We start from the raw sequence: 18,292 nt of genomic DNA, 5'->3' as shown, positions 1-18,292 counted from the left end.
ATACTTGACTGCCACACATGCTACCACAGGAAGTAAAAGGAAGAATGGAAGCCTGGATATGGTGGTCAAACATAAAAAAGGTATAGGCATGGAGTAGGGATGAGTGGCAGGGAAGGAATGGGGCTGGTAAGGCAAAGGTAGATGAAGCTAGTAAAATTTCAGTTTAGGAGGTAGAAATGCGAAACTAGAAAGTAGGAATATAACACAGGTGGAAATGGGTGGACTAGAGAAGTGTATGAAGTGGATGGCCACTGTAGAGAATGACACGGGGACCTGCGGGGATGGGGACAGGGACAGAGTTTGCAGGGACAGAGCCCGTAAGGATGGGGACAAACTTTGTCCCCGTGTCACTTTCTTCTTTGAAGCCTGTTAATGAACTAGACTGTTATTTATGTTTGATTGAAGCAGAGATGACAATATTTTTTTTTTTAAATAAGCAAACATACTGGCCACGGCTAGCAAAATTTGCATGGGGGATCCTGTACATCCTGCTACCTGCACATATTCTAAGAAGACACCTTCTATTACAAGAGGGACTGTGGAAGACAGGAGAGCTAGACTGAATCCTGAGATTGTTGATGACTTCTTATTCATCCACAGATTATAAAATCATAACAGTGCTTCATAGGGCATATTTCTCCCCTCTAGGGCATACAGAACGGGTTGTATTTTGTACCTTGGGACAATTTAACAGTGTAGATTAGGATTCCTTGGGGTAGCAGAAGTCAGCTATTGTTGGGGTTGGAAGGAGAGGGTGGTGGAAGCATTATTATAGCTGCTACTTATTATTGTTTTCTTTTTGTAAATTATACACAACAGTTGCACAACATATTGTTCTTTTTTATACTTTAATAACAAGATTTAAATATAAAATCATAAGTGTTTGAGGCTTCTGCAGATGAGAACAGTCCACGGAGAATGGGGACAGGGTGAGGACAGAGACAGGGCCTGCGGGGACAGGGTAGGGAAGGAGACAGAACCCAAAGAGACGGGGTGGAGACGGGGACAAATTTTGTCTCCGTGTCATTCTCTAGGCCAGTGCTAGAGAGGAAAAGAGAGGAATAAAATCCAGCTCAAAGTAGATAAAAAGGCAGGTAAGAGAAATGGAGAAAAAAAGATAACAGAAGGAACAATGTCAGAGACAGATGAAGGGAAGATGACGAAGTGAAAATGTGATCCTGGAAAAAGCAAAACAAGAAGTGCTAAAGCTGGACTGGTATAAACCCAACTAAAAAAACAGTGATCAGAACGTACATAATATTTCTTTTCAAATTTTAAAGAATGAAACATGCCAGCTTTGAAAATGTTTTGATTTGTGCAGGAGGAAATGCATTGCTTTTCTCTTCAATGTACCACTGTTAATAGAGTCTTGGATTTTCCATTTAAATTTTTTGTCTAGATGTTTCTCATTTGCAGCTGTTATTTTTACTAGGTGATGGTATGCTTTTTATGTGTAACTGAGCAGATGGATTCTGTTAACATGTAGGCTGTGTGAAGGAATCTGTAGACGTCCGACTTGTCCTTTTCCCAACTGGAGGTGTTGAAAAATTCTCTCTTACCTGATAATTTTCTTTCCTTTAGTTGCAGCAGATGAATCCAGAGACTTGCTGGTTGTTATCATCTACCAGCAGGTAGAGATAGAGAGCACTAAAGTGCACTGTCTTACAGGATGGGATGGCTCCTTGGTCAGTCAGTATTTCTCATGACAAAGCAGAAGAAAACAGAATTATAGCATTTCTCCTTCCCCACAGGGAAAAGTGATAATCCAAGAACTGCAAACCGATTACTACAGTGCATCTAAAATATAAAAATGCAGCAACAAGTTCCAACAAAAAGAACAAACAGATAGGAACTGCCAGAAAAACAGGTTGGACCTCTGGATTCATCTGTTGCTACTAAAGAAAAGAAAATTGTCAGGTAAGAAATAATTTTTTGTTCCTTAGCGTCAGCAGCAGATGAATCTAGATACTTGTGGAACGTAGAAAGCAGTCCTAAAGTAGGGTGGGAACATGACGCTCCCGTGGATAATACCGATACGCCAAAACATGCATCCGACCGAGCGGAGACATTCAAACAGTAGTGTCTGGAGAAGGTATGCAAGGAATACCATGTCGTCACCCTATATATTTCTTCCAGAGAAAACAGACAGGCTTCCACCCAGAAAGTCATGACAGCTCAGGTAGAACTTGCACGGAATCCAGCCGGAAGTGTTTTACCCACTAGTAAACATGCAAACACGATAGCCTCCTTGACACAGCAAGCTAACATGGCTTTGGAAGCTGCATTATCTTTCAGAGGTCCCAAGCAGAATGAATGATCTGACCTACAGAACTCATTGGTCACTTCTACATAGTGTAGGAGTACATGGCGAAAGTCAAGTAAGCGAGAAAAAACAAAGGTTGATTGAGATGAAAGGCAGAAGGAGAAATTAGATCTTACCTGCTAATTTGCTTTCCTTTAGTCCCTCCGGACCGGACCAGGATTGGACTGTTGGGTTGTGCCCGCCTACCAGCAGGTGGAGACTGAGAAAAAACTCTGACTCTAGAGAGCCAATAGGAGCCCTGGCCATGTGACCTTAGCCTCAGTATTTGAATAACAAAGCAGGAAAGAAAGAAAGAACTTCTGTGCCGTATGGAATCCTAGCAGCCACAAATTCCTCGGCAAAACCGAGTACTAGAGCTCACCAGCAACTCTCACCAGAGAAGTGGTATGGCCCATTTGTATTAGAGCTCGCCAGCAACTCTCACCAGAGAAGTGGCATGGCCCATTCATATTAGAGCTCACCAGCAACTCTCACCAGAGAAGTGGTATGACTCACTTAAGGTTTCATATATATTCCATCAACTGAGCTCACCAGCAACTCTCACCAAAGAAGTGGTATGACCCATTAAGGTTTTATATATATATATTCCAGCAACTGAGCTCACCAGCAACTCTCGGCAGAGAAGTGGTATGACATATTTAAGGCTTTATATATATTCCAGCAACTGAACTCACCAGCAACTCTCACCAGAGAAGTGGTATGACATATTTAAGGCTTTAAATATATTCCAGCAACTGAACTCACCAGCAACTCTCACCAGAGAAGTGGTATGACCCATTAAGGTTTTATATATATTCCAGCAACCGAGCTCACCAGCAACCACCAGAGAAGTGGTATGGACCACGCAAAGTCTTTTTTTTTTTTTTTTTTTAACATTCCACGTGTCGTAAAGGAACGAATACACTTCCAAACTTAATAAAAGAATCTAAAGAGTTGATAGAACATGGGAGGGGCCTGGTCCGGTCCGGAGGGACTAAAGGAAAGCAAATTAGCAGGTAAGATCTAATTTCTCCTTCCTTAGCATCCCTCCGGACCGGACCAGGATTGGACTGTTGGGAAGTACCAAAGCAGTAATCTTACGGGAGGGACAGACATTGAGAATGTGGTAGAGTCCCTGAAGACACCCAAACTAGGATGAATATGAAGCCAAAGCTTGACGATCCAAGAACCACCAATAAACTAAATAGAATGACTACAAAGCAAAAAAGCTGAAGCTGAAAAGTCCAAGCGACGCTGAACATTGTCCCCTACCAAGTGGCCGCTATATATTGTCCCCTACCGCACTATCAGTGCAGCGCAAAGGACAGAGAGACTCAAGAAAAAACGACTGAAAGAAGGATGACAAAGGTAGAAGCAGAGCCGCCTGGCAACAAAAAACTGCAATGAATCTACCTCAGCTGAGAAAGTGGAAACCGAAATCCTGAAGTACAATACTCCAGATATCGTAGACTATTGCTGACCTAGCAACAGATTGGAAGGATATAAAGCCTGTCAGTGAGAAAGTACCTGATCACTAGAAGCTAAATAGGTAAAAACAAGAATGCAGTTAAATACTATGCAGAAGAAGGTACCTAAATCCTTGCTGCAAACTAGACTGAAGGTCCAAATAAACTGACAGCCGCTGCAGTTACCCAACATGAAAAAAAAACATATCTCAGAGCGCAATTCAACTGAGAGAGAAAGAATCATCTGTAGCTGTTGCCTCTGCAAGCCAATCACCTGAGACTCTTGTCGTAGACCCCAATTAGTGAAAACGGGAATAAATCAACAGTAGACACTTGTTAGTACCTTTCATCTGTTAGAAACATATACAACATGTATAGAATGTTTGTACGTTTAGGAATCTAGCCAGGTGCTCATGGTCTGGATTGGCCGTGGACAGAAAGGTGGGCTCAATAGGACCTTTGAGCTTTTCCCAGTGTGGAATTACATATGTACTTATGTAGTAGAACTATAAATATACATATATATTTTCACAGATGCAGCCATCAAAAAACTGGTCACTGTGTATATGCTCCCGGCATACCTGCAGGAAGAATGCTCAATCTCAACCACCAGACCACTAGTGAGAATACAGAGGCCAACTGAGCGGAGGGATTCCATCAGAGATAAATATCTGGATACGAGAGGGCATCTATCTCTGCCGCTGACAAGTCTTTTTAGCAAGAGAGTAAGCGAGGCACATGGAAGGTCAGAGCGAAAAGAAATAGTTGTAGAACTGGGACCTCCCCTTAAGGTACTATCCACTGAGAACTCTTTTTTTTTTTTTTTCAATGGTCACGAAATTGACAGAGTGAAAAGCTGCCCAAAAAAGACTACCGAGACTCCAAAGCGAATGAAGAAAAAATTCCTTCTTGGGAGCTAGAAAGTAAAATTTTGCTCTGCAAAATAGAGCAAGGTAATGGCCGAAGGCCCAAGAACATCCAGAGAAAACAGAAAGTGGGACGCTTGTAGAGAAGACAAAAACAGTCTGCGCCAACTTGACTAAACAAAGAGAGAAAAAATAGAAACATGCTATGAAATCTAATGAGATCACACGAGAGCTCAAAAGAGAGCTCAAATGAGAGACCTGGCTACATGCACCCCATAACCTAGGGTGTGCCCGAAATGCACCACCCGTTGCTTGACCTGACAACTCTGCCAATAAGACTGTCTGTAATGAACCAGACATCTATGGAAAGGATGAAACGACGAGACGTAGTTTCATGTGCGCCGCTGCTACTACGACCATAACTGAAGAAAAAAAGTGCGCGGAGCCGACACGAGACCGAAGAGCAGGGCAAGAAAACTGGTAATGAGGACCTTATCATCCTCGTATCACGGACATTACTCCTCCTATACTGAGATGTACTAAGATGTACCGACCCACATCCATAAGAAATGAATGTGGTACTTGCAACCTGGATTGACCACAACTGAGAACAGGATGCTGGGCTTAATGGACTCTTAGACTTTCCCCATATGACCATACTCATATCTAATAGCAAAAATGCACAGGAAGTGAAAGAATCCCCTTCCAATTGAAAGGAAGGTCTGGAATGAGGACATATAGAATGAAAATGAAAGGATCACCATATGTTGAGCGTGGACTGAGACACACTGGCCTTTAATTTTACCGGATCTCCCCAAACCTCGTATCATGTCATGCCTCCTTCCTCACTGAGATGTACAGAGATGAACAGATGCACACTTACAAGATATGAATGTGGTATTTGCAATCTGGATTGACCCCATCTGAAAACAGGATGGGGACTCTTGGCCTTTCCCATTATGGCAACACTTATGCCCTTATGGCAAAAAATGCACAGAAAATGAGTGAATCTCCTTCCAAGAGAAAAAAACTCTGGCGAGAGGAAGAATAAAATGAAAATGAAAAGGAATAGACTTGAAAAATACCTATTACGGAAAAGGTGGTGAATTTGTGCCACAGGAGACAAGACTGTACCTGACATCAAGAAAGCTTGAAACAAGACCCTAAAATCTGTAAGGAAGAGAAAGGGATAGCAGATGTTATGGATGGTCATACTGGACAAAACCAGAATGTTTACCATGTGCCCAGGCTGAATAGAGGAAACAAAAATACAAGTAGATGGCGTGACCTCCCACTATCCTTAAGTGGGAGAAAATGCAAATTGACCGGATAACTTTACTCCCTAAGTGGACATATATCTTGTAAGTCCTAGAAGAAAACTAAGATAACACATGAGAAACTCCAAGACAGTTGGAAAGTAGAGAAGACGTGAATAAAACATGCCTTCTAAAGCATCTGAGAAAACTGGGTGCTCGGTAGACAGGACTGAGTCTCCTAGAATATGAGAACCATCTGAACCATGTAGCCTATGCAGCTGTCATCTGCTATGCCAAAGAGAACGCATAGCCATGAAAGAAAATTGCTGAAAGGAAGTAAGACCTTATGTCTAGAATTGCAAAGTACGCAACAATTGAGTATCAGACAATGTATTTCACTGCACATGGCATCTGAACCATATAGCCTACGCTCTAGAGAACGTTTGTTAAGATCTTAAAACACTGTATAAGAACATAGCCACGGAGGAAAATTTCCTGAAAGGAATTAAGATCTTATGTCCAGCATTGTAAAGTACCAAACAATGGCACCTGAACCAGATAGCCTATGCCATAGAAAATGTTTGTTAAGTTCTTAAAACACTGTATAACATCATAGCCATGAAGGGAAATGCTTGAAAGGAACTAAGATATTATGGCCAGATTTGTAAAGTACTAATCAATTGACTATTAGACAATGTAGTCCTATTCACCAGGAAATGAGAAAGACACAGAGTGACACACACTGGACCTCCATAAAAACTGCGCTAGACAATAGCAAAGACCTTTCCTCCAAACATCACACACAAGGGAAAGGAATAGGAAATTGGTTATTTTGGAGCTGAGATATAATTTAATTCGCCACATTGTCTAAAACAGAGAATTCCCGACTGAGCTGCACTTTGAATCGGAGTCTTGCCAAGAACAAAGAAATCGCCAACTGAGCTGCACTTTAATTCACAACATTGCTAGCAACCAAAAAGTCCCCGACGGAGAAAAAACAGAGGAAAAACAAAATGAGCGTCATTCGCATCGTAACATTTCGTTTTTTTTTTTTTTTTTTTTTTAATAGCTTGAAAAATACATGTAAAAATTAATTGCGGGGAAAATATACTACCAATTGCCCCAACTACCGGAGAAACAGTATCTCCTTTCCATTGCACAAACAGCCAAACACAATAAAAGCAGAAAAACGCTGCCGCGTCAAGGGAAATTGCAGCTGCAAGCAAAACAATGGCGGCCAAGCGCGCCAAAATGAGAAGAATAAAGTTCGGGGGAGAAAACCACTGACCAGACCGACGAAGAAGCAGGAAATCCGTGCCGCTGAAAAACAGATAACCTCCGATGCCGCACAAAACATGGTTTAGCCTCTGGCCCGACAGGAACCGTCAATACAGCTCCCAAGCTATACAGACCTGTCCAAGAGCAAGCACGCGCTTACCAGTTCGCGCCTCTCTTTTTTTTTTTTTTTACAACTACCGCTGCTAACAATGCCGGATAGCAGAGGAAAAATAATGAAGATAACAAAAAACCGCCGATTAAAGTCACAGACGCTGACTTTTCACTTTTTTTTTTTTTTTTTTAAATAGCTCCGCCAGAAAAGAAAATAAAGACTCTTCAAACAGAATAAGACAGAAGAGCTACCTGCTCGTTATAAGCCTGTGGAAAGCAAAAACTACTTCCTTTAAATTCCTTTCAATTGAATTAATTCTTTTAATTTTCTTTTACTTGATTTAATTCTTTAAAAACAGCTGCCTATTAAAAGTGGCTGCCTCTCCCAAAGACGGTACACCTTTCCAGAGAAAGGGACGGCCCTTCCCTGCTAAGCCAGGGAGATGGGGAGGAAGGGGGGTGGACTCGAGACACCAGAGTTTAACACCCCCGAGGCTGTCAAAGAAAGAAGAGAAAGGAAACCCTGTCAAGCCTCTAAATAAGATTCCAGGCACAGAAGAATTATCACAAATATCTGTAATATCTAAAGAGAAAAGGAGAGAGACTAATGGGCTCACTTCCTACCTGCTGAGAGACTGAGAAAATACTGAGGCTAAGGTCACATGGCCAGGGCTCCTATTGGCTCTCTAGAGTCAGAGTTTTTTCTCAGTCTCCACCTGCTGGTAGGCGGGCACAACCCAACAGTCCAATCCTGGTCCGGTCCGGAGGGATGCTAAGGAAACTACCTTAGGAAGAAAAGAAGGGACTTTGCGCCCTGTCACCCCTTCAGGAGAAATCTGGAGGATCTCAAAAAATGAAGTCTGGAGTTCCAAAATCCTGCTTGGACTAGATACCTGGATCTCTGATTAAAACTAGGCTGCCCTAGACAACAGCACCTGGAACATTTAAAACGAGGGCAAGCCTGACCCAAATGGAAAGAACAATTAGACATGTCCTCATGTAGACGCCGAGTCTGAGTTATCCAGATCTTTCACCAACTTCACTATGTCCTCACCAAACAGGACGTTTAATCAGTCGCTAGTTGAAGCTGCATCTACCACCCAGTGGTGCAACCACAGAAAATAACAGGCTATGACAGACAAAGACATCTGCCTGCTCAATGCCTGAATAAAGCCATACAAGGAATCTGCCAAATATGCCCGCTCTATCTCCACATCTGGCAATTCAGGAGGAGGTTGACTGTCTGACTTCTGGAAAGAATCTGAAATCTATTGCACCCAGATATGGCATGATAACCACATGCAGAAAAAGAGAACTTCTGAATTGTCAGAGGAAGGCTGCACTGAATCCACCAGTTGAGGCTGAGTTTGGCTTGGAGGGTCCAACAGAGGGAGACCAAAGCTGAAAAGAAACCCCTGAAGTGGTCTGATGTGGAATCTGGCCCCATGGAATAATGTCTCTTATAAAGGCCATTGAGCCCAGAACTTGAACCTATTCCCAGACCCCAGGACCTGGTAGGGAAAGTAGAACCTGACTTGAGTGAGAATCTTTTGCAGATGAACAACAGGAAAAGTGTCTTCCCTAAGACTATGTTGAATATCACTAACAGATATGCCAAGATTTGTGCTGGAAACAACTGACTCTTGGTAAAATGGAATATCAATCCTAAGGACTGAAGAAGAGTAGTTATCCTGGACTGCCAGGAAGGGAGTGAGATGTGGGGAAGTAAGAGGGTGTGACAGAAGGGGGATGAGAGTGACAAGAAGGATGGAGGGGAGAGTGTGTGCGCCAGGAGGAGGAAGGGAAAGGAGAGAGAGAGGGAGCATGTGTTTAGGAGGTGGAAGTTGAGAGACACGAGATATGTGAGGAGTGAAATAAGGTGGAGGGAAGAATTTAAAAAATGCAAGGGGAGAGGAAGAGGGAGGATGAGGAAGGAGGAAAGATGAGAGGGGAGGAAGAATTGCTGAAAGAAGGATGAAGAAGAAAGATGAGTGAAGAGGAACATAAAGAAGGAATGTGGTGGTATGTAGGAGAGGGGCGAGGAGGGAAGGGTAGAGGAAGAGATGAGAGAAAGAGGTGAAGGGTTGAGGGAATTATGTATATGGAAAAGTGAGGAGCAAGAGGTGTGAGTAGGAAGGAGAGAGGCAAATGGAAGAGTATATAGGCAGGATAAAGGGAAACACAAAAGGATGGATGAAAACAAAAGAAACAGAACCAATAACAAAAGCTAAAGAAAGATGACAAGAAGATCAGAAAAGCTAATGGAAATGCTGAGAGAAAAAAAATGGTTAAAAAAAGAAAATCTCCGAAATCAGCAGGGGAGAGGAAATGTAATAAAAGGAGATACAGAAATGTGTGTGTCACCCTGCTACAACTACAAATGAGCAGGTGCGGAGGATGAGGTGCAGATAATTCACCCTCTGCTACTAATCTGATCTCCCTACTGGGGGAGGGCCTTGGCCCACTGCCCCCCCACATACAAAAATTGCAGTACTCTGAATGGCTGGCGGGGTCACCCATCCATGCAAAGAACTGAAGAGCTCTGTGGCCTAAACCTCCCTCGGTGTGAAGAACTTGGTGACTGTCAATGCTGGCACTCCTTGCGCATGCTCCGTTCACGACCATCAACTGGGTTTGCAAAATAAGTGCCAGCATCAGCAGCTGGAAAGAACACCATTGACTTCCTCACACTGGAGGAAGGGGGGTTCGAGCTGCCGGGCTCTTCAGCTGGCAGGCCTTGGACATCCTCACCAGCAAAGGTAAAAATTTTAATGGGGGAGAGGGAGGGAGAGAGAGCAGAGAAGAATGGTTCCCCCTCCCCAGTCCACCCCGGGGCTCCCTAAAAATGGGCTACTGGCTATGTCCAAGACAAACTATGCCTTTAACTGATAGGCAGGGAAAAGATTAGGAGTAATGAAGCTTACAGTTCAAAAAAAGACAAAATTCTTACACATATGGCTATTTAAAATGTAAGTACTAATACATCAAATAATGCATGACATAAATTTCATTTTCTTTATGCTCCACTTAATTTCCTATCACTAATAAAACGTGACACTATACCAATATTAACTTACCCGAAAATGGATTTTTCCCAATTATTAAAACATTTGGTAAAGGCATCATGATCAGCTGTTGTAAGGTCTCCTGTAGAAATAGATCAAACATTTTAATTTCATCTGCATTTATGCCACTATTATATATTAAAAATCAAGTCCATGCAGTTTAAAATAGGAATTAAAAAAGCATTTAAAAAAAATCCTAAACTGGTTAACCCCCCCCCCCCCCCAAAAAACAAAAAAACAAAAAACAATTACTCAACTTTCCCAACTTGTCAACGCTTACAGATGTTTCATACAGAACTTCAATCCATCCCAGATCCCAACTAAGAAAATATCTGAACCAGTTAACCACCATTCATACAGTGAAATTACTCTTCTGTAGCATGTGTCCTTCGAGGACAGCAAGTCAAGTAATCTCATATGTGGGTGACATCAACCGATGTACCTGGTGCAGCGCTGCCTAGGGTATATTTGGTGACTTCCTGCCTGATGCGTAAGCAATGGTCCCTAAGTCGAATGATATAGCTGAAGACAACTCCATGAGGAGGTGCGAGGTTTTGAGAATACATTTGCCTGCTGTCCTCCGAGAAAATCTGCTACAGCTGAGTAACTTCACTTTTTCCGCAGACAAGCAGGCCAGTTGTATTCCCACATCTGTGAATCCATAGCTACTAGGCTCACCGAAAACAACAATGCTAGGACAAAAGGGACTTGAAATGTTGAGGCTTTGAATTAAATTAATTAACCTTAAATTATATACAAACTAGTAAAAAAGGCCCGTTTCTGACACAAATGAAACGGGCGCTAGCAAGGTTTTCCTCGGAGTGTGTATGTTTGGGAGAGTGTATGTGAGAGTGACTGTTTGAGAGTCAGAGTGAAAGTGTGAGTCCAATCCATGCTCCTCTGTCACCTGGCCCCTCCATTCATCCCTATCCAGCAATTCCCCTCTCTGCCTGAGGCCTGCCCTGCAATCCATATCCATCCATGCCCATCTGTCCCCTCCATTCATCCCTATCCAGCAATTCCCCTCTCCCTGAGTCCTGCCCTTCCAATCCATGCCCATCCATGCTCCTCTGTCACCTGGTCCCTCCATTTTTCCCTATCCAGCATTTCCCCTCTCTGCCTGAGGCCTGCCCTGCAATCCATATCCATCCATGCCCATCTGTCCCCTCCATTCATCCCTAACCAGCAATTCCCCTCTCCCTGAGTCCTGCCCTTCCAATCCATGCCCATCCATGCTCATCTGTCACCTGGCCCCTCCATTTTTCCCTATCCAGCATTTCCCCTCTCTGCCTGAGGCCTGCCCTGCAATCCATATCCATCCATGCCCATCTGTCCCCTCCATTCATCCCTATCCAGCAATTCCCCTCTCCCTGAGTCCTGCCCTTCCAATCCATGCTCATCTGTCACCTGGCCCCTCCATTTTTCTCTATCCAGCATTTCCCCTCTCTGCCTGAGGCCTGCCCTGCAATCCATATCCATCCATGCCCATCTGTCCCCTCCATTCATCCCTATCCAGCAATTCCCCTCTCCCTGAGTCCTGCCCTTCCAATCCATGCCCATCCATGCTCATCTGTCACCTGGCCCCTCCATTTTTCCCTATCCAGCATTTCCCCTCTCTGCCTGAGGCCTGCCCTGCAATCCATATCCATCCATGCCCATGTCCCCTCCATTCATCCCTATCCAGCAATTCCCCTCTCCCTGAGTCCTGCCCTTCCAATCCATGCCCATCCATGCTCATCTGTCACCTCCATTTTCCCTATCCAGCAATTGCCCTCTCTCCCTGAGGCCTGCCCTCCCAATCCATGGCCAATCCATGCTCCTCTGTCCCCTGCCGCCTCCATTCATCCTTTTCCAGCAAGTCCCCTCTCTCCCTTCCATGACCCCCCCCCTCGCATCCATGCTCCTCTCTCTCCCATGTGCCAGCCTGGGCCGGCCTCTCCCCCCCCCCCCCCCACTCGCATCCATGCTGTGATTGGCCACCCTCTTCTCTCCCCCCAACATGCGTTTTTTTTTCTTCCACCCCCTCCCGCGAACCTGTCGATCCCCCCCCCCCCCGCCGGAACGCCGAAAACTGCCGCCGCCGTTGTTATACTACCTTCCCGTAGGTTGTTGAATCATCTTAGAAAGTTTAACTCCGTGCGTCTGACGTCAGACGCACGGAGTTAAACTTTCTAAGATGATTCAACAACCTACGGGAAGGGAAGGTAGTATAACAACGGCGGCGGCAGTTTTCGGCGTTCCGGCGGGGGGGGATCGACAGGTTCGCGGGAGGGGGTGGGTTTCGAGGGGGCCATAGCGCGGGGGGGGGGGGTGACAGCTGATTCCGAGGCAGTAGGAGGAGTAGGGAAACACGCTGTGCGTGTTTCCCTACTCCGCCCCTTGCCTTGCAATCAGCTGTTTTGACGTCAGTGACGTCAGTGCGTGTCTGCCTCACAGACCACCTCCAGCCAAGGAGCCACGGTCCCAAGCACAGAACGTTGGAGGTGAGAATTATTATATAGGATTGGTTGTAAAGGTGTAGCATGGAACAAAAAAAAATTGAGCCTAGGATGATGGAGTTGGATTCTAGATACCAAACAAATTCAGCAGGACTGTCTGACCGAACTGGTAGTCACATTAAGTATTCTGCTCAAGGCAGTAGTGTGATGTGAATGTTTGGACTGAAGACCACATCGCAGCCTTGTATATCTCCTCGATGGAGGCTGATCTCAAGTGCCATGGCTCCGACATTATGAGCCATGACATGACCAAAAAGAGTCAGCCCAGCCTGGAAATAAGCAAAGGAGATGCAATCATCTAGCCAACTGGAAAGTGTGTGTTTGCCGTGGACTGTCTATGGGTTTAGTCCACTCCAGATAGAAAACTAAGGTTCATCTGCAGTCTAAGATATGCAGAGCACGTTCGCCAGGATAGGCATGAGGTTTAGGGGAAAATGTTGGCAGAACGATTAACTGGTTGAGATGGAACTACAACACCACCTTAAGAAGAAACGTAGGATGCGATGTGTGTGAAAAACCAGGTCAGATACTTCAGATGACAGAAGTCAAGCAGTTCAAAAAGAGCTCTCATCAGCAGTCAACATAAAACCTCTCATGAATTGATCTAGAGGCTGTACAGAGATAGGCCTACCTCCTACACAAAGATGATAAGTACTGATTGCACTAAGATGTACCCTTACAGAGTTGGTTTCCAAAGCAGATAGAGAACTGCAGGAGGTATCAAGCAGTTTTTGTGCAGGGCAAGTAAGAGGATCTAGAGCCTTGCCCTCACACCAGATGGCAAACCTCCTCCATTTAAAAGAACATCTTAGTGGAATCTTTCCTAGAAGCAAGCAAGATTCTGGAAACACCCTCAGGCAGATACAAGGACTGAAGTTCTATGCTCTCAACATCCATGCTATGAAGGCCAGGGTCTAGAGGTGGGGTGCAGAAGAGACCCTTCATTCTGTGTGATGAGTCGGAAAACACATCAACCTCCATGGTTCCTTGGAAGACCAAGGTTCTGTAGTTCAGAAGAAGTGGGAACCAGATCTGCCTGGTAAAGAATGGTGCAAACAGGATCATGATTCCCCGATCTTTCTTGACTGTCAGCAAGTCTTCTCTCTATGAGAAGGAAGGATATGCATACAGAAGAACCTCCCCCCAATGTAAGAGGAAGGCATCTGACACTAGTCTGCCACATGACCGGAGCCTGGAACAGAAATGAGGGACGCTGTTGTTGAGATGAGTAGAAAAAGATCCACTGAAGGAGTACCCCACTCTTGGAAAATCTTCCGGGCTACAACCATGTTGAGAGAAAAACTAGTGAGGTTACAACACCCTGCTCAGTCTGTCCACCAGGTTGTTTTCCTTGCCAGCCAGATACAGACCATCCCATGAAGGACAGCCCATGGCCACATCCCCACTGCCTCCTGACATGAGGGGTAGGATCCCATAACCTTCTGCTTGCTCACATAGTACACTACAACCTGATTGTCTGAACGAGTACAATTTGGTTTCGTAACCCATCTCTGAAAAACCTTTATAGTGTTCCATATGGCTCTTAGTGCCAAGAGGTTGATATAGAGATCTGTTTCCCAAACAGACCATGTCCCTTGGGTGTGAAGCCCATCTACATGAGGCTGGATGCATCCACTGACAACACCTTCTGAGGGGGTGAAATCTGAAATGGTAGTCCAACGGTCAATTTTGACTGAATTGCTCACCAGAGTAGGGACTGAACTAGATCTGGGGGGAATCGGATCATATCTGCTAGGTTCCCTGTGGCCTGAAACCACTAGGAAGCTAGAGTCCATTGGGCCCCTCTCAACTGGAGGCGAGCCATGGGAGTGACATACACTTTTGAGGCCACAGGGCCTAGTATTCTCCACATTTGTCTAACTGTGACCTGCTGGCTGCTAAGGAGCCAATCAAGGCATCCACTCTCACTAGGGGCAAGAAGGCCTAAGCTTCCACTGTACTGAGCAGGGCTCCTATGTATTCCAGTTGATGTACTGGGTGCAGGTAGGACATGGGATAATTTATAACAAACCCTAGTACCTCTAGCACCCGAATAGTTCTTTGCACGGACTTCCGCGCCCCTTCCTGCGATGTGCTCTTGACCAGCCAGTCATCCAGATAGGGAAACAACTTACACTCCCACTCTGTGTAGTGATGCCGCAACTACTGCTAGGCATTTGATAAAGACCATAGGAACTGACATAAGGTCAAATGGCAGAACGTAGTACTGGTAGTGGGGTCTCCCTATGCAGAATCTGAAATACTTCCTGTGACTGGGAAGTATGGAAATGTGGGTGATGGTCTGGAAAATCTGTCTGAGAATAGAGATCCCCGGGTCCGGGTTGAAAATGATTATGAAGAGCTGCCCAGGAATTTAATGTAACAATTAAATCAGGGGAAGCAAAAAGCTTGCAGTCTAGATGATTCTGCTTACAGCAACTAAAATGATAATAATTCACTGAACACTGAGCTAATGTTGAGATAGATGCTAGACATAACACATATTTCTGAGGTTAGCAGAATGATAAAGAACACGAAACTGTGTCCCTGATCAATAAATTTAATTACAGCTTGCTTTTGGGAAATCATAGATTTGTCAGCATTAAGTGACTTAAGATCCGTTGCCTGACCAGAAACTTGACACTGAATTAGAAAGAGAAAATATAGGTCAGATTGTTACTAATATGCTGGAAGGACAACTGCTGACATATTCTGATATTACAATTTTCCATGATTCTGCTGAACTTTCCTATGAAAGGTAATGACTGAGTAATGTTTTCCATATGATGCTGATAACATGTGATTGGTTCTTGAATCTAATGATGATGTGGCATTGATTGCTTACCAATAAAAACAAGAGGGCTGAAGTGAATCTCTGAGCCAGCTCTGTAGAATCTCTGCGGTTCAAGAGGAGTTCGCTCCGCATTGGCCTTTGCTTTTACTTTTTATATATATTTTGTGTATGTGCTTTATTTCCATTTCACTTGACCTCTTCATGGGAATCTTGGATAAAGAACTGATAGGTTCCCCTGGTGGGGGAGGGCATATAAAGATCAGCCTAACCCTACACGTTCATGGGTACAGGCATCCTTTAAGTCCAAAGAGCATAGCCAATCATTTTCCTAAATCATGGGGAAAAGAGTGCCCAGGGAAATCATCCTGAAATGTTTCCTTGACTAGGAATTTGTTCAGTGTCCATAGGTATAGAATGGGACAAAATCTCCCTCTTTTTTAGCACAAGGAAGTACCTGGAATAGAATCCCTTCCCTTCTTCCCCTGGTGGAATGGATTTGACCACACTGGCTTGTAGAAGGGCGGAAATTTCCTCTACAAATAACTGCTTATGCTGAGAGCTGATGAATGATACTCTTGATAGGCAATTTGGTGGATTCTGAAGTCAATGAAGTGCATAACCGAAACAGATTATTTGTAGAACCCACTGGTCGGAGGCTATAAGGAGCCACACGTCTGATGGAAAAAAAAAGTTAGCCTCCCCAACTGGTAGGCCATCTGGGATGGTTACTCTGACTGCAGCTATGCTCTCCTGGAACCAGTCAAAAGCTCGTTCCTTGCTTTGACTGGATTGCTGGCTGAGACTTTTGGGTTCACGGCTGGCATAGCCAGGCTAGGGTTGGGCCTAAGTAGAACAAGGTGGAGGAAACCTACACCTTTGAGAGTAGTAGGGTCTCTGACTAGGAGCACTCGAGAACCTCCTAGTAGAGAAGGATGCAGCAGGAGGTTGCCGAGAAATGGACTGAAAGGTGTCAGTATGTGTCTTAATGAGGTAAGCGACCTATTTCACCTTCTCCCCAAACCAAATGGGGATAATAAACCTCTCGAACCATCAATTATCACAGCATGAGGTCTCCGTGCTCTCCAAAGGGCTCTCATTCTGCCCATCGAGGAAACTAGATGAAATCCAACTATACTCAGACCTAGAAGAATTCTTTAGAAAAATGCACCGTAAAACACATTTCTATAATAAAGGGACACCAAACAGACCGGAATACAGTCTTAAACAAAAGAACACTTATTTCACCCCACAGGAGGGACAAAACTACAAGCTGGATAATTACATAGAAAGTTTCAGACATAGGATGAAATCCCAACTTTCCAACAAACAAAAGAGAATCCTGTACAATCTTACCCCACCAGAAAGAGCGGCCATAAGAACCCTACAAACTAACGAACGCATTATCATCAAACCCGCAGACAAAGGAGGCGCAGTGGTAATTATGGACATACAAAAATACATTGAAGAGGGGCACAGACAGCTCTCAGACAATAAATACTACAGGAAACTAACTGAGGACCCCACACAGGATTACACAAAACAGCTGAAAGACCTTATGAAAACATTTCCTACACAAGCGCAACCTCACCTGAAGAAACTCATACCAAACCAGCCTACTGTGGGCACATTCTACATGCTACCCAAGATCCACAAACCGGGAAACCCTGGCAGACCAATCATATCAGGTATTGGCACACTCACGGAAGAAATATCTGGATTCATAGAGGGAATTCTGAAACCTCTCGTACACAAAACTAACAGCTTCATACAAGACACCACAGACTTTCTGAATAAATTGAAAAATATCAAGCAACTACCACCTAACACCCTTCTGGTCACGATGGATGTAGAATCACTATACAGCAACATTCTACATGCGGATGGCATAGCTGCATGTGGAAGACTCCTAAAAAAATCCACACTGGACCATCAATACTCACCAGAAACTATTACAAAATTAATCAAATTCATTTTAACTCACAACTACTTCCGCTTTAACAATGATATATATCTACAAATAATGGGCACTGTGATAAGCACCAGGACAGCACCCCAATATGCCAACCTTTTTATGGCTGAGCTGGAAGAGACATTTCTGAATACACACCAGACCAAACCTCTAAAATACTACCGGTACATCGATGACATTTTTATGATTTGGACGGAGGGTGAAGAAACTCAAACAATTTTATTCTGCCTTCAATACATACCATCCTACAATCAGATTCAAAATTGACTACTCCCCAGAAAAAGTCAATTTTTTGGACACCACGGTCTCAATCAGTGATGGCTGTATACAAACATCTATATACAAGAAACCCACAGACAGATGCAGCTACCTCCACAACTCCAGCTTCCATCCTTCACATACAAAAAGATCCATCATTTACAGCCAAGCCACAAGATACCACCGTATCTGCTCTGACCCAGGGGACAGAGACAGACACCTTAAAAGCCTGACTGCATCCTTCAAACAGAAAGGCTACAACCCCAAAATAATCTCCAAGAATACTGCCTCCTCCCTCAAAACACCGTACAAGGAGAAAAAATCTACAGACAGAATCCCCCTTGTAGTGACATACAATCCAGAGCTGGAAAAACTGAGGAAAATCATAAGAGATCTACAACCTATACTCCAGAAGGATGAATTACTGAA

At 44.2% G+C, this 18,292-nt stretch overlaps 1 protein-coding gene across 4 annotated transcripts in view; it reads right to left on the bottom strand.

Moving 5' to 3' along the window:
• CCDC88A (coiled-coil domain containing 88A) overlaps positions 1–18,292 on the bottom strand; it is a 552,486-nt gene that overhangs the window by 428,147 nt on the left and 106,047 nt on the right. For all 4 annotated transcript variants that reach the window (XM_030196448.1, XM_030196447.1, XM_030196444.1 and 1 more), the window contains one exon: positions 10,357–10,426. In XM_030196448.1, coding sequence (XP_030052308.1) covers positions 10,357–10,426 — 70 coding nt within the window. The remainder of the gene's footprint in view (positions 1–10,356; positions 10,427–18,292) is intronic.

The sequence above is a fragment of the Microcaecilia unicolor genome, chromosome 3 (genome assembly GCF_901765095.1).
Source record: "Microcaecilia unicolor chromosome 3, aMicUni1.1, whole genome shotgun sequence".
In the NCBI taxonomy this organism is placed as follows: Eukaryota; Metazoa; Chordata; class Amphibia; order Gymnophiona; family Siphonopidae; genus Microcaecilia; species Microcaecilia unicolor.
This window is presented reverse-complemented; position numbering and strand designations above follow the sequence as displayed.